Raw genomic sequence first — 16,698 nt, forward strand, 5'->3', positions numbered from 1 at the left:
CTTTTGTATACTGTCACAATGGATTATAGAAAAGCTTTCACAGAGTGATAGAAGTGAAGCCTCAGCCTCCACTCCACCCCTCCACTTTAGGTGACTCAGAGCTGGAAAAGGAGGGAAAATTGAGTTCTGCTCAAACTGAAGAAAGGACCTTTGATAATATGACATTTTTGACAAATCTGTTCAAGTCTTAGGAGAAACCCTGAGATTTAACAAACTACTGCTTTGCGTTATGTAAAAATTTAGGCGATAGGAAATTATAAAGATGGCGCTGATGATGAGTTAGCGGAAGTGACTTTAAGACCCTATCTGATGAAAATTGTGTGTTCTTGTGGCATTTTTCTGATGGAGGACAAATATAATAAAAATAAGTTTAAAATTGCATTTCAGAGTATTTATTTATTCAAATCGTTGGGAATCAGGATCATACAAAAAATGCCTTTAGAAAAAGCTTGTAGTTGTCACATGGAAAATAAATACCCCGTCTGAGCTGGCATCTGGCTCAAAACTCTGCTGCTGTGATAGCTCTAATATTCGTCCCTATTTTTGTTGCACCGGTAATGTTAAGTTGGGGTTGTGAGGGGCTGTAAGATAGTGGGAAAGAGTGTAAACAGATGGATGATGGGAAGGTGAGGCGGGCTTTCTCTATGCCAGCAGTCCCAGCCACAACAGAGGTGAATTTCTAATGAAGTCTTACACCCCTGCAGTACCTATTTCCTAGAAAAGGACAGTTTTTTTTGGCTAAAAACTGCCCCATAATTGAAAGACCATTGGGCACGCTTTGAATATAGATCAAGAGATGATTGGAGTGGGTCTTTGAGCTGCCAAAACGTTACCACGGTAAAGGGGCATTTAGACTGAAAAACAGCTAAATTATTTTTAGGTTCATTCTTATCTTTGGGTTGTTTAAATTAGTTTACATATGAAAATAATCATTTTCATCCTAACTAAAAACCTCCTCTTTGCAATTTGGCAAAACAAGTATGTGCCACTGAAAGGAGTTGAGGCCTAACAGTCTTGGATTACAAGAAGAGGAAGTCACTCCTGATGAAACTGGTCCAGCTGCTGATGCATGTTTGTGCATGTTGATATTCTACAGTCAATAAACTATATTGTTTCAGCTTTTATTTCTGTTTTTACTTATAGTATTTGTTTTAAAATTATATATTTTTTGTTTGTTATAACACCTAATAAACTACATTGGATGATCAAACTTTATATTAGAATGAACTGGAAGGCTAATAAAGTATTGGGAAACATGTGGGACTCTTGCATTAACAGACCTTTTTTTTCTTCTTTCTTGTCCTGTCCAACTGCAGAGCAAACAGAAGACAGCTGAAGGCTTATGTTGGACGTATTTTATTATTACAACAGGGGGTTATGAATCTTGCATTAACAAAACTATAACAGAAGCAAACTGGCAACTAGTGTTACTTTACACTCTCATCGTCCTGTTCTAGTTTTTTGTGTGTGTGTCGCCTGTTTGCCATTTGCCGACTCCTGCTAAGCTGCAGCTCAGCATACTGATCAATCACACACACACATTCACAGACTTGCAGGTCTTCAAGGCCGAGACAGTGGAGCAGTGAATAGATGGAGAGACTGGGCGGCTGTATTCAATATGCATGGAGGCTGGCCCAAAACCAGGACGCTGCAAGTGGGCATTGTTGTCGCGACTCTGAAAGACAACGTGTGCAGCAATGCTAAGAGGCACGTTGAAAAGGCTTTTTTTAAGAATTGAATCCAGCTACTTGTGAGGCACTGAGAGTAGATGGGTTCGTACCATAATGTACGTGAAAACATTATTAAAGAATATTCTGAAAATAAGTCATAATATAGAATGACTTAAATAATTAATAACAGCACTTTTTTTATTCTCATTTTTGTTTGAAACAAATTTACCGCTATATACTGCTAGATCAGATAACTACCAATAAGGCTAATTTCAATAAATTGGCTCTATAGAAAAAACACAGCAATGGGTTTTTAGTGGTTGAATAAACCTTTGTTGCTTTAAAAGGTGCAGTGCCAGCAGCTGCACACACTGACTTGAATTTAAAGCACAGATAATAATCTCAGTTTCTGGGGGAGATATATTATCTTTTCATGAAGTGGCACAATTATTCAGTAGTGCAGAGGTGAGCCTCAGAAAATGGCTGCAGGGCAGACATGGTCTCTATTTACCAGTTTGCATTAAGAGTTTAGTTGGGAGGCACTTTGTGACTGTGAAGCTTTTTGTCTCGTTTGAGTTTAGTTCTGTTTGCATCTGAATGTCTTTTTTGATGACATGAGAAGAAAAAAACTGTTGTTCCCCAGAGTCCTCATTACAAGCACCACATACCGTTTGGGAAAATCGAAAAAAATGGTTGAACCCAAATGTTTTTTTGCTCTCCACCAGAGTACTTCACATAAATGTAGAGCAAATGGCTGGAGGACTCTGAACAGTGTCCGGCATGTTCTATCATTACCCAGAAGGCATGAGGTAACAAGATGTACCATCATTTTCCACCCACTGCCTCCTCTTTTTAGGACGGTGAGTCAGAAAGTCTCAGCAAAATAAGAATACATACAAAACTGAGGTGTTGGACTACAGACCAGATGAGCCCAAATGCTGCAGAACACTAACGGCTGCTCTCAATTGTCAGGATCGTATCCTACTGTTCTTTAGCAGAATGTTAAGTGAGAAGCTAGCCATCATATATACGGTTAGGCTTTTTGGTGCAAAGTTGAGCCATTTAACAATGGAGTATTGCATCACCCATAAAGGGTGGTTTACTTTCAGTTCCAACCAATTCAATTCGATTTTATTTGTATAGCCCAATATCACAGCACAGTTGTCTCAATGGTTTGTACAAAAACACCAATAATTGTACAAAAACATAGAATTAGTCATTAAATATGAACAATATAGTTAAGTGCTAAACTTAACCACACTGACCCGCCTTTAGACCCTGGTTCTCGGAGGAAAAATGGTGACTTAAGTCAATTGAGTTGCCATGTTTTTGTCATGGTGGAACCAGAAATCGACAGTAAGCAGTGATTGGTCGAAGTTGGTTTGAGTCATCGTTTCTTTGGCTACCACTCTCACCAATCAGGAGTGAGCATGTTGGAAGGCCACACTTAAATCCGGGCTCAGAAGAATCTGGCTATCAAACATTTCGAATGTTTGACTTGAGAGCACATACTTTTTCGAGGCATCTGATAGAAACTTACTCTACAGAGAAAATATCATGGAAAAAAAAAAGGATTAGTAAGAATGAAAAAAAAAAAGGTAGTAGATCAAGAATGGTTATTCCGACCAAAATGAAGACTGAGCTGTTTATTTCTTAATAGATTTCTATGGAATTTTGGCCTCTTGGAGCCATCAGGTTTGGAACTTGAGGCAGGAGGGATCACTCAGTCCGAGTCTCCAAAGCTCACAGCAAAGGATATACAAATGAGATTCATCTAACATTTAAAGATAGCTTTTAGTTCCTCGAGGCAAACAATTTACTATAAATAACAATTATAAATGCTTTTATCTGTCCAGGCGAACATCTATCCAACCTTTCAGACTCGTACGATGACAGCTGATCTACTTGCTATTAATAGCGGGACAAATGTCAGTTGGATGGTCTTTTGTGGCCTTGCTGCAAAACAGGGTTCCAGTCTATCTTCAGCCCCCATGCAGGGTCATTATGTTACACCTTGTGTGCTGGAGACAGCAAAGCAGATCATATCAGGATTATGGCTCAGTCCCTTGTAGTAAGGTGAATGGAGATGTTATGTGTGGGTCTGCTTGATTATTTGAGCACTGCCCACCCCTCACACAAAGGTACTGAAGAAGAAAAGGGAAAAACGGGATTTAATCAAGGCCTAGACCACATGGGACAAACTCAAGGCCCGCGGGCCAAATGTGGTCCGCCATGTCATCTTATGTGGCCCGCAGAGCATACAAGTTTTTAATTTCTTAAAATAAAAAATAAAAATGATGTGTATTTATTCATATCAAGGGGGAATTGGACTTGAAATATTGGATTGGGCAACTATACATTAGGACTTAAACACTGTCCATATAACCTAACATGACAGAATCAAATTTAACATAGAATAACAAGCAAACATATGTTTTTATGCAGCTGTAATAGCCATTTTAAAAAATTATAATAAATAAATTATGAGTCATTTAACATTAAGGAGTGGTTACATTTATTTTTCATTACATTTAGTTACATGTATACCTTATATCTGGCCCTTTGAGGACAGCCACTATGCTGATGTGGCCCTCAGTGAAAATGAGTTTGACACCCCTGGACTAGACCCTTTAAAAGGAGCGTTTCCCCACCTTTGTGAAGTGATTGTTGTAAATATCCCAGCTTGAAGTCATGGCCATAAGTGCAGTGGTGATCCCTAGTATTCTTATTTAAATATATTCGAAACTGTACTTAGTTGCCCTTTAGAAGGTAAAAAAAGAAGAAGAAAAGGAGAAAATAGCTTTATTGCTTTCCTCATCTGGCAAAAAATAATTTCTCTTGCTGAAGCCTTGATTAAGTTATCTCAGAAGATTCTTCCTCCCTCTGGGTGCTTGATCTCTGCTACATCATTATGTGACAACTATATTTGGATTTTTCTTCATCTATTTTCAGCTCGCTCACCAAGTGCCCATGTGACTTAGGTTGCATTCCACATCTCTCGCTTAAAAAAGGTTCAATTGATTTTAAATGACCTCATGGAGGAGTCCAAACTGGATTTCTGACATTTTCCCTTGGTATTAAACAGACGTCAGTCATTTACAGAAGTTGAGCCCTCATTGGAGGTGTGACAATTTTTTCAGACTTTTTGAAAGCTGACTGGTGTCTTGTTCTGCAGCACCTGCCTGAGGAATAACGGTAACAGCTGAGGTATGTTCAAAGTGAAGTGGTGACAAATAGGCCGGAGGAGTCGAGGCGTGTTGGCACAAGCCCTGACTCTGACTTCCACATTGCACATGGCAAACGTCAACATTTGTGGCTTCTTTCTGTTCTATTAGCACTGCAGTCAGCCCCTTTGTGCCTTATTCTCCATATTGTAAAAAAACCAAAAACAAAGTCAGCTTCACTGCAATCTGTTTTTGTCTGAATACTGTCTTTATAGTTGATTTAAAAATTAAAAGGTTTTTGTGTCTTTTTCGTCCTTAGGAGTGTCGTCTCGTATCCCGGACATCATGGCGGCCGGCACACACTCCCCTGGAGGGCCTAATGGCATAATACGGAGCCAGTCCTTTGCGGGCTTCAGTACTCTGCAGGAGCGACGCTCGCGGTAAACACACGCCAAAAAAAATATGATGAAATTTGCTCATTTTAGGGGTAAGAGTTGAAGAAAAAGGGGTGAATGCAAACACTTAATCCAGAATATCAACCCCAAATATATATATATAATTTAAATGATTTAGTTTCTACAGTGCTTAGATGTTGTCAAAGTATGTTTTTTCTGATATTGATAGCTATAGTCAGATTACACTTATCGATGTTGTAGATTGTTGTGCAGCAGTTCTCATGTTTTGTTCAATACGGATTGGTGTCATCAGATCAAAAAAATCACATACCTTCTGATGTCAAATGTTGTTGGAATCTATGTCAACCAAACCCAATACTTTATCTGTTCTGGAGAGATGCAGCCGACAGAGTTGATCTCACTATAAACCGCCAAAAGAACTCAGTCATCCAAGTCTTATTTTAAATAGTTGTACTGCTTTATTGACGTCAAGGTCTGTCTGCAGAGCACACAAAGCTGTCCATCATACCTTTGCTCATGAGAGAAGCAGCAGAGAAGCTTCTATGCTCACCTTAAACAGGTCCTTCATTAATTTCTCTGGGGTGAATGAGGCTAAACGTTTCTTTAAGATCTGCGTTTCTAAGTGAAAATGTACATAAAAGCTGTTTATGCAAAACCCTGGGTACATGGGTGCTTAATGTTTCTCCATGTTTCATCAGGAGTTTTAATTTATTAGTGCATACAAGCCAAATACTTAACTGTATTGACCCAGAGTCGAGGATTTCTTGCCACATTGCGGGTCAGTGCTTTCTCAACTTAGAGCCAAACAGATGAGTTATTGTGTCAGTCTTTTTAGATGATAACAAGTGAACATTTGTGATCTTGTATCAGAGAAATCCTTATCACGTTCCCTTACGTCTTTTGCACCTTTTGACTTGTTCTGGCTGCTTGTCTACCGGGGTTCTGGTACTGCTGGGAGGACCCCCTTCCTTTGCCTCTGCTTAGCTGTAATCAGGTGGAAAGATCTCAGCATGAGCGAATGACAGCGACACAAGGGCTCTGATAAGTGAGGCGAACAGAGACAGATATGACTTTTGCAGCCTGAAGATCGGGTTACAGTTACTGCCAGTGAGCAGTCTCTCCATGCGTGCAGTCATGTGTGTGCCTTTGTGCATGCTGTGCAGTTTGAGTGCAAGGCAGCAATATTACAATGATTATTCTGTGCAGTCTTGTGGGTGTGTGTGCGTATATAAGTGTGTGTGTGTTTGTCAGGAGACACTGCCACACCACAGCTTGTGTGACCCGGGGGCCATGCGGCACTTCAACTCATTGTTGCCCTACATTTGTAGCATTTTAACTGGAGCTTGTGCTGCTGCCTCGCAGAGAGATGTGGCGTGTTTCAGCTTGTAGAGCGCTGGAACCGCCAATTGGGTAAATGAACGTAGCTTGAAAAGAATTGATCATATTTCAAAATAAGCTGCAAAATCAGATTTAATCTCAAAAATCGCACTTTAAAAGCACTTATTGGAGTCTTGGCTAGAATTAAACAGAGTCTCACACTGATCATCTTTTGATCTATTTTCAAAGTGTTCCCAGTGGTCTTTTGATCATGATGGTGCTGTTTTTAGCCAAAATAAAAATAAAAACTGCCTTTTTCTTGGACATAGTTTCTGCAGAGCGGCAGTAGTTCATTAGAAATTTGCCTCAGAGTTCTGGGCAGGACCGTTAGCATGGAGCAACCCTGTCCCCCTTCCCCTCCCAGTTGCTGAAAGCGCTTTGTTTACACTCTGTCCCTCTAGCTTACAGCCCATCACAACCCCAACCTAACATCACCTATTGAACAAAAAGGGTGAGCAATATTGGAGCTATCCAGCCGTACAGTTTTGAGCCAGCTCAGCCAAGGAAAACAAAGACGTTCGTGGATTTATTTACCTGCAAGTGGATACATAAGAACCATCAGAAAAATGCCACAAGGACATGTTAAAACCACCACAAACACGATTTTCATTAGAGCAGGTCTCCAAAGGTAGAAAACATATGTGAAGTGATTTGATTTTGAGGTTTATACCTGTTATTGTACAGGATCAGCATTATCTGACCCTCAGACATGCACAAAGTGCACCCATTCTTTATCAAACCCACTTAAGGAATGTTTCAGGTGTCTGTGAAGACCATGCCAGCCATCACAGAGGCAGATCATGGTTCACCCTGAATAGCTGCCAGTCCATGCAGTGACAGACAGCCACACACAAGCGCACACACACATACACATACATAGCCTGCTAAATGACGAGCAGGGTGGCATTAGGTTCCATTTTAAAAAATTTTCAGACAACCTAACATTTTGAATCCCCAATCTTCCTGTCTTTTGGCAGACACGTCAGCACTTGGCCACTAAATCTGTAAAAATGTGTTTTTGGTTGTGTGTGGAAGTCACAGTGCTCAGAAACACCCATTAGGGGAGTATATTATCTCTGCTTTGTGGGCAATCTTGCATCATATTACAATATATCAACAGAAGAAGGGATTGTAGGCGTTTCTGCATTTCTCAACTATGAATTTGCATTTGACATTTGACTATTTTAATTCCTTGCACTGATCCACATGCCCAATAATCTGTATGTTTTATATGTTTTCCTACACCTGCTTTAAATGATTGCGCCATTATCAGAGTTTGTCGCAGTTCAGTGAAGAGCCGGATTAGGATGCATTGGAACTAGGGAAACTGGTGAAACGTGCCTGATGGAGGGAGCCAAGACAGAAATGTGGTTAAATCTGGTTAGATGGTTTAGTGGTTTATAAAGATTCATAAAACAGTTATGCTCTGTTAAAATATAGCAACAATCTGGGCCTTCTAAACAGGTTAGCAGATGGGCTTTTTGCCTACACCACATTTGCTGAAGGCTTGTAGCTGGAAGGGACGAACGAGCAGTCAAATGTCACTAAGTGCCGGCAGCATGATTGTGTCACCTTGTGAGGTTTTGTAAGTTCACTTCCTGGGAAAGATAAATGGTTGCCATGCAAAGGTCAGATGGTTGAGGTGGGTGGGTGGATGGAGGGGCATCCATTAGCATGTGTTCACAGATACAGAGGTGGTATTTGGCACATGTGTGACAGCGATGAAGCGTTTCATCTGTAGGTTGGACGGATTTACTGCACGTTTGCCAGTTTTTGCTGAGGGTGTTTGAACAGTGCACTGTTTAGATGAATCCATGGTGAGACCACTTCATGTGCATTCATGGTTTGCTGTTAAAAGATAAACCAAACTGATACAAGGAGCCCGAGCTGAGGCAAACTATGTATGATTATTAGTTTTAGAAAATAGATATTTTTTGTGTTTGTTGCAACATGTTTCCTAAATATCATAGGTCTAATATGTAGACTGCGTGTGTTTGTAGGTGCAATTCCTTCATGGGAAACTCTGCAGTGCCGAAGAAGCCTCAGTCCAAGCCCAAGAAGCCCCACCTCTCAGGTCACAAAGGGGGCAGCAGTTCCAGAGAGCCGCAACCCAAAAGACTGGAGGAGGTTTACAATGCCCTCAAACAAGGACTAGAGTGAGTAACCCTGACACTAATGTCAGTGGGTATGACCTTTAATTAAGCTTAAGAAGCAGCTAATAGATGACCAAAAATAACCTACAAATTGAAACGTGTAAAAAGATTTTATTTACACTTCCATCAGAGTTTATATAACTAAATAAATATTTGTCCATGATTTTACTGTAGCTTAAATGACTTTTTTTGCCGCAGTCATGATTTGATGTGTCTTTATTTTGTTATTGTTCCATAGTGAATATCTCGAGGTTCATCAAACGGAGCTGGACAAACTTATGTGTCTGATGAAGGACATGAAGAGGAACTCGCGTCTGGTGAGAACCACAACATGTCAATCTGTACAAAAGTGCTGGTAGATACCAGGAAATCAGACATGTAAACTCTATTTATCTCCATTTAAATAATGTAAACATGCAGAGTTGGAAAAAGTCGCTATGTAAATATAGTTTACATTTAAATGATGCACTACTGCGATCTGCTTTGCATTATTAAGTTAGCAGTTGCAGCTGTGTTTTCTCAAGTAACTGTGTGTGTGTTTGGTTTCTCTCCAGGGAGTGCTGTATGATCTTGACAAGGTAAGAAGATGAAGGAAAGTTACACTTTAACAAGATGGTTTGATGCGAGTCAACTGTATTTTTGATAGAATAACAAAAAGACAAAAAAAAAAGTTTAGAAATGCAGGAGCAGAATATCATGCTGAGAGATGAACACAAGTAAACCAGAGATCATGGGACATATTACCTTTAAAAATCTATATGTATTGTTTTTACAAAAACCTTTAAAAAATGTTTCTAATGTGAATTCTGAAAAATGTAAGAAGGTGTACAAAGGGGGCTGTTGCTAAGAAACTTTAAAAAATATAGAGTAGCTTTTAAAGCTTTTCAATTTTTTATTGCATCATGCAAAAATAAGAATCTGAAATATTTGGTTATTCTTTACTTATTTCTCTTTCAAAATATTTTTTTCTTCAAAAATGCCAAGATAGGCATATGCAGTTGTTTTTTATTAATTATTTTTATTAATTAAAATTAAATTAGTCTTCGCGTAAGAATGCAATATCAAAATATTATATAAATGAATCCTTTTTTCTTTCAAGTAATTTATTATATTTTCTTGCGTGGAAAACATTTTTTTTTGTTAATATAAGTATTCCTATAGTAATCAATTTTATTTGACAAGTCAAACATGGAAATGTCAGGGTTGCTGTTTGTGAGAAAAATAAAGTAGCTTCAACATTTAAAAAGGATAGTTATCTACAATTTAAGTGCTTTTATTGAATTTTATTTTATTTTTCATTTGTGAATCAGGGATACAGTTTAAGTTCTAAATCACATTGTATTATTATTTTTTCACAGTTAATATAGCCACATCTGTAAAACACCTGCAGCCATTTTTACCCCAGAACAGTACTGACTTCTTGTTGTCTGTCTATTTCTGCAGCAAATAAAAAGCATCGAGCGGTACATGAGGCGTCTGGAGTTTCACATCAGCAAGGTAAGTCGTCAATTTAATCCTGCATATTCCAGCAGCTGTTGTTTGTTGGGGCTTCATCTGATTGATCGGCATAATAATATTTTGCCATTAAGCTTCTTTATATTTTGTATTTAACGTTACAACATTAATTGAACTGATCATTCTTTAACTTTCTTAACTTAACTTTCTTAACAGCTTCGATGGATCTTTTACTTTTAATAAATCGAAGAGAAAAAAAACTTCATTTTAGACTTATTTTTAGCTGAAGTACAAAAAACTAGTGTACAAGAATATAAAAAATTTTTTTTTTATTATTGTCTTGTTTTTGAGCTTTGGTAACAAATCAATTTCCCTGTCATGGAATCTGTTAAAGTTCCATCTATCTGTTAAGGTTATATCTATTTTCTTTTGCAGGTACTTGAGCCATGTACATTTTCAATTTATTAACATTTCATTTCCTCTTTTAATTTATTTTAAAGGCATTTTTATCTGCTTAATTTGACTTTTTTACTATCCCACTGCCCTCAGTAATAAATAAATAAATAAATACATTTTTTTTTCGTTTTTTTCTTTGAATTTGTGATTCTATTCATGAACCTGGTTGCACTTTAAAAAAAAATCATTTCAGGTTTTGTAACCTAGATATCACTGTATAAAGGCTAAATGAATTAGCGTGGCGTTTTATTAAAAAACGGCTTTTGCCGTTGTTGTTAACAGTGAACACTTGCTGTCACGTGTATCTGGCATATAAGAAATGGATGCAATAAGCTTCTCACTCTTTTGTGTTCTTAAGATAATTTCAGTTTGCCAGTATTTCTCCAGTCACATTCAACTCTGATCGGACTCTTAAAGACAATTTAAGTGTGATATTGCTGCTAAAAGATTATTAAAACCTAATAATGGAAAAATAAAACTTCAAAAACTGTCCTTTGAGGGGGGGGTTGATGGTTGAAGGTTATGGGTAATCTCCCACTTGTGTCTATTGGTTTTATTCTGGTTCTGATATGGTTTCCTATTCCTGCTAAAGAGCCAATTGTTTTTTTTTTGTTTTTTGTTTTTAACTTTGTGTCGTTTAGATTAAAGGAAGTGAAGAGGAGGTGAAGTGAAGGTGAAGCATTTTACATAAAGTCGCTTCTTCATTCCATCTTTATTTCAGGAATTTCTGTGTAGTGAGGCCAATCCGTTGCTGTCTGTGATCTCAAAGGTTTATAGTAAGGAATATCTTTCAATTTTTATTTAGTGTTAATCTCAGGAAGTGTCCACTGTCTGAAAAGTTCATGCAAAAACACCCCCACCCCAGGTACGTCTTATGTGTAATTTCTGCAAAGGCTGCCGGCTGGAGATGTTAATCCCTTACAAGGTTGTGGTGCTTTTGACTTTTTCTTCTTCGTCCTCTTTTGTTGTCCAGTAATGGTCTCCCTTGCTGTGCATCAAATCAAACAAGACAGCAGGTAATCAGAGCACAACCCCAAAGAGCTCCCAGGGTAACCATGGTGACGCATAGACAGCCTTTGAAGTCTTCAATGGGGCTCAAGGAAAGCATCTATTAAGTGACATTAGTCCTTTATGTTCACATAAATGCCTTCTGGTATTAGCGCTCAATTTTTCCTCTAAAAAGAAAGGAGGAAAAAGTCACAAGAAATGATAGTCATCAACAACAAAAGATCGTTTGGAGCATAGAAGTTCCAAAAAACTAAGAATAAAAATGTCAATTTTTCGATAATCACACATCTTGTAAAATTCATCTCATGTAAGCGATGTTGCCTCCAAGGCCGAGGACAGTTCTCTGCAGCGTCTGTCCATTTGAAAACAAACAGAAAACTTGAACAGAGTGGATGATTATTCTGTCTTGTGAAGCTGGATCTGAATTCTTTCACACAAAACACTGTCAGGACCTTTCTTCCTCACATCCAAGATTATTTTAAGCTCCTCTGTTCTTGGAGGCTCTGCTGCAAATAGACTCCAGTAAATGTATGAAAAAGTGAAGCAGAACATGATTAATCTTGTTCGGCAGGTAAAAGGCCTCTTCTTGTCTTGTTGAATGAAGCGTGCAATGCTTCCCTATTTTGTTATTCTAAAAAAAAATCTCCAGCTTCTCTGAACAATGATACTCAGTGGGGCTCTTGTTAAAAGGGTAGATGCTCCTCCATCAGTTAGAAAATGATTCGGAGTATTCTTTGCGATTGCATAATCTTTTAATAGATTTTCTAAAAACATCTGCAATTTGTAATTCCATAAAATCTGCATTTTTGTCTACTTTTGTTCCACATCATCTCTTAGATTATACAATTTGTCATCCTTAAATGTCTAAAAGTGTTGCATTTATGCTAATTAAAAATAGCAAAAACACATCCATCTGCTGATAACCTGCACCACCTGAGCTCTTTTTATATGATGACATTTCAGTGTGCAGAAAGGTGCCTTTACTGTCGTTTAAGAGAACAATGCCATTTATCATGTTATAAAAGAAGCATCCATTAGTTTGAGTTTCTCAGGTGGAGTCTGACATATGATTGGAAATGGAAAAATCTATAACTATGAATGTAGGCTGATGGTTCAGTAATGAAATGATTCCGTTTTTGATCCGAGAGGTTTTTATAATATGCCGGTAAACAAAACAGGACTTGGCTTAAACCAGCGCAAGAGATGGTCAGGTGTGCTGTGGTGTAAAAAAACATTTACCATCGCCAAGATATCAGCTCTGTGTCTTTCCTGGTTTCACACTGATTAAGTAATCATTTTTATTCAAGACACTTTGATGAGAATGTCTGCATAATGTAATTACAAGCTACAGAGTTTCCTTTTATTTATTTATTCAATTATTTAATTTTTTGGATGTTGGTGTGCCTTGTGATTTTTTTTTTTTATTAAGGGAAAAGTGGACCATGGTGCAAAAAAGCTGAAAAAGAGTGGTTTAGACCTAGTCAGATCAGTTTAAAAGCGTTCCCAGTGTTTTAATGATGATTATGCCATTTTTATCCTAAATTTAAAAAACGCATTCGTTCAACCCTTGCACCATTTTCTGAGCCAGATGCCAGCTCAGATCCGGAAAACACAGACGATCTAATTTTCTGCAAGTGGATGCATCAGAATGGAGCTGAGCAGCAGTTTTTTTTTTACGTGGAATTTTTCCGTCTGCTCCTGATTCACAACAGTTTGAGTAAAGAAATACTCAGAGATCAAGTTTTGAGCATTGTTTTCTTTAAATGTATATGTCCTCCATCATGAATAAAATGCTACAAGAACATGTTAAAAACACCAAAAACATCATTCTTCAGTGGGTCTCTCAGCTAAAATCGTTATTCTTGTATTGCAGTCACTATGAGCTGCAGTGTCCTAGATCAGATTTTAGTATTTGCTTCTTGGGCGTGTTTCTTTGTGCTGGACAGCTGCTGCGAGCAATGAATTTGACAGTCATCCATCAGTTGGTTGTTGGTTTGTGACTCACGTCTGACTCGCCTTTTGTTCCGGTGCCGCCTGCTGATGTCTGCACAGTAATTGGCTCACATGGAGGAGGCAGGTGGTGCAACACAAGCACTCCGGCTCCCTGCATTGGATGGAGTACATCTCTGTGGTGTATATGTTTGTCTTATGCACACTGATATTGGTGGGGCATCATTAAAGAGATGACTGACAGAGATTGAAGATGAAGGAAGCAGCTGCCAGGATTTTCCACTTCTTCCCGTCAAAGGGGGGGGGGGGGGGTGTACATGTTAGCCACACGCCATATTCAATCCAGAATTAATATTTTGTATGTTAACAACACACACACACAGTTCACCAGAGAGGTATTGGATCTTTGATGTTCAGGGTTCGCTCGCTTTAATCTGCACATCATGGATAATCACACACACATGTCCAGACATAAAGGTACACTCAGTAATATCCTACAATCTAATGTATTCACTCTCAGAAAGGCCAGTTGGATCATTTTGATTAAATATTGTTAGATATTGTTGTCCCAATGAAAACATATCTCAAATATGTACATTTTTCTCACATTGTCTTATATTTTTGATGGGTTTCCTCTGGGGCATATCACTTATTACATTTTTAACAATATGTGTGTTTATTGTTGAGACATTTTCTTGATCAAATATTAAAAAGACAAGTTGAGTGCATACATAACATTGCAGTGTTGAATTATGTCATAATTAACATTACATAATGATCAGTTTACAGAAGCTGTTTAGTTTAAATCCAGAAGGACAAACATCCAATGTCTATTCAGAGTTTTTCGCCAGCGACATACATGTTTTTCCAGGGAAAACATCTGTTTTTTTGTCTAGAAGTCAAAAATGTCTGACGACCAAATTGAATTAGTATCCATCCATTTGTGCTGAGATTCCTTTCTTGTCTTTGTTTGTGTTTTTTTTTTTTGTTTTTCTGTGAGGTAATGCGCCTGAGGTGCAGCAATATGCTGATGGCTGCCCTCTAGAGAGGAGCCTGGCTGACCTTCAAATGCTCGCATCCTTGCAGGCTGTAAGGGTTTAGTAATTGGGGACAAGCAATAGCTTCATTAGCTGATTACAACATGCTAATAGAATGATGGCTGTTCTAATGGAAATGTTTGTTATACAGTATGTAATAAATATAAAACATCTTGTTTTATTTATAGATTTTAGTGCAAAGATTTGCAATTCTCAATTTGTTCATTACATTTCTTCTATTTAATTTTTAATACATTTTTTTTCCTTATCAAGGGGTGACTAACATTTCTTGTAGCCAGTTTTATGCTTTTTCCAAAACTTTTCCTTACTTTTAATCTTTTTTTTTTAAGATGGTTTGTTAGTGATTCTGAACCAACTTCATACAAATCGGCACTCTAAAATAAAGTTGAGGTTGGGATGTTGTTTTAAAGCTGGGCCAGCTCAGCTGCTGCCCACCGCATGAACCACATACCACAGCCAGACAGACAGACAGTCGGGCTGGGTACCAGCCGGGGGTGGGTGAGAGCCTAGAGCCAACTGGTTTGAGGTGGAGTTGGTGGGATCGGGTTGGGTGGGGATCTGTTTGTCTTTAGAAACACTTATAATACCATCTGACTTTCTGTCTTCCTCTGCATTCTGGGAAGAAACTTTGAGCAGCAAACAAGTTTGGCTTTATTCATAAACTTTTGTTCATGATTCTGGATAAAAACTTTATCATCCACTTTATTATCCACTTTTACCCATAAACGTTTATTCATGAAAGTGACTGTGTGTGTTCTTGCAGTGATCGTTTGAGGAGACGACTAAACAGTTAATGGAGCTGCATCTCTCTAATGAATGCCGTAAAGAGCAAAAAAGGCATTAATTTTTCAGCACTAGCAGCAGGCATCAATATCTCAGGGTTGAGAACTCACCAGCAGGCTTTTGTTTTGCCTTGTTTCTGCTTCAATTTTAGGCAAACTTATTGAGCCAAAACAAAAAATACTATCTTTAACCTAAACTGAGCGAATGGAGGATAATTGGATTAGATAGATTATAAAATACAGTTTGGTTTTGATCCTCGTTTGTTTAACGTTGAGGGGAAAAAAAATGGGTCAAATTTGTAAAATAAAACACTGGTGCATATGCATTTGACCAGGATGTTTTTAGTAATGTCTCATCACAGGATAGAGTTTGAGATATTAAAGTGTGGCTGGGCAATTAGGGAGAAATTGAGTTGAGTCATACTATTGCAGCATCTGTTTATCAGCTGAGATGAGCACTGGGAGTGTGACAGCAGGAAGACGAGTTGTTTCTTGCCTCTGTGGTTATGAGGAAGATCAGAGCGGCGCTGCAGATGGAGGCTCTCTTCAAATGAACTTTAAGCCCCGTCTGATGTTCTCGTGTTGCCTCGCTTTGGGATCGTCCCTCCGGGGTTGTAGTCTGCTCACTTCAAGACTCCTGATCTCTGTGTTTGTCTACTGTTTAAAATCCCTTTTTCCTTTTTAAATCCTTCCATTTCTGTGCATTTTTCCTCTTTTATCAGGGGAGTTTCGCTTCTCATTCGTTTATCAGAACATACATTTTACGTTCTAATGTGATTCAGAAAAAACATTTCTTTTTGTTATGATACGTTTTTAAATAGTGATAGAAAGTGATCAAAGGTGGTACTTTCATTGATAAAATTTTGATTTTGTACGTAAAAAAACAACAGGGAACCTAAAAAATGTTTTTTATTAAATAATTGATATTAAAAAATCAAACCCAGCATTAGTTATTACACATTATGCATTTAACATGTTTTAACAGCATCAATTTAATAATGATGTGTTTACTGAATGAGTAATCCACTGTAAAAACTGTCATGCAATGAAAAAATAAATAAAGAAGCCAAACAAATGGTATTATTTTCATTTAGTTTATTTCACTTTTTACTCCTTTGCAAATATATTTGTTGTCATTCTTTTTTTTCTTTTTCTTTTTTAATCTGTTGTGGGTTTTTGCTGGCTTTGCAGTTCATTGGTAAGCATAAC

The 16,698-nt window shown here is 37.9% G+C and overlaps 1 protein-coding gene across 6 annotated transcripts in view; it reads left to right on the plus strand.

The window, feature by feature from the left end:
• The window catches only part of ripor2 (RHO family interacting cell polarization regulator 2), a 61,209-nt gene that overhangs the window by 33,465 nt on the left and 11,046 nt on the right, over positions 1 to 16,698 (plus strand). For all 6 annotated transcript variants that reach the window (XM_020707345.3, XM_078954587.1, XM_004074377.5 and 3 more), the window contains exons 2-6: positions 5,154 to 5,274; positions 8,628 to 8,783; positions 9,019 to 9,097; positions 9,335 to 9,358; positions 10,224 to 10,277. In XM_020707345.3, coding sequence (XP_020563004.1) covers positions 5,154 to 5,274; positions 8,628 to 8,783; positions 9,019 to 9,097; positions 9,335 to 9,358; positions 10,224 to 10,277 — 434 coding nt within the window. The remainder of the gene's footprint in view (positions 1 to 5,153; positions 5,275 to 8,627; positions 8,784 to 9,018; positions 9,098 to 9,334; positions 9,359 to 10,223; positions 10,278 to 16,698) is intronic.

Source organism: Oryzias latipes, chromosome 11 (assembly GCF_053564925.1).
Source record: "Oryzias latipes strain Hd-rR chromosome 11, Olatipes_Hd-rR_3.1".
NCBI classification, from domain to species: domain Eukaryota; kingdom Metazoa; phylum Chordata; class Actinopteri; order Beloniformes; family Adrianichthyidae; genus Oryzias; species Oryzias latipes.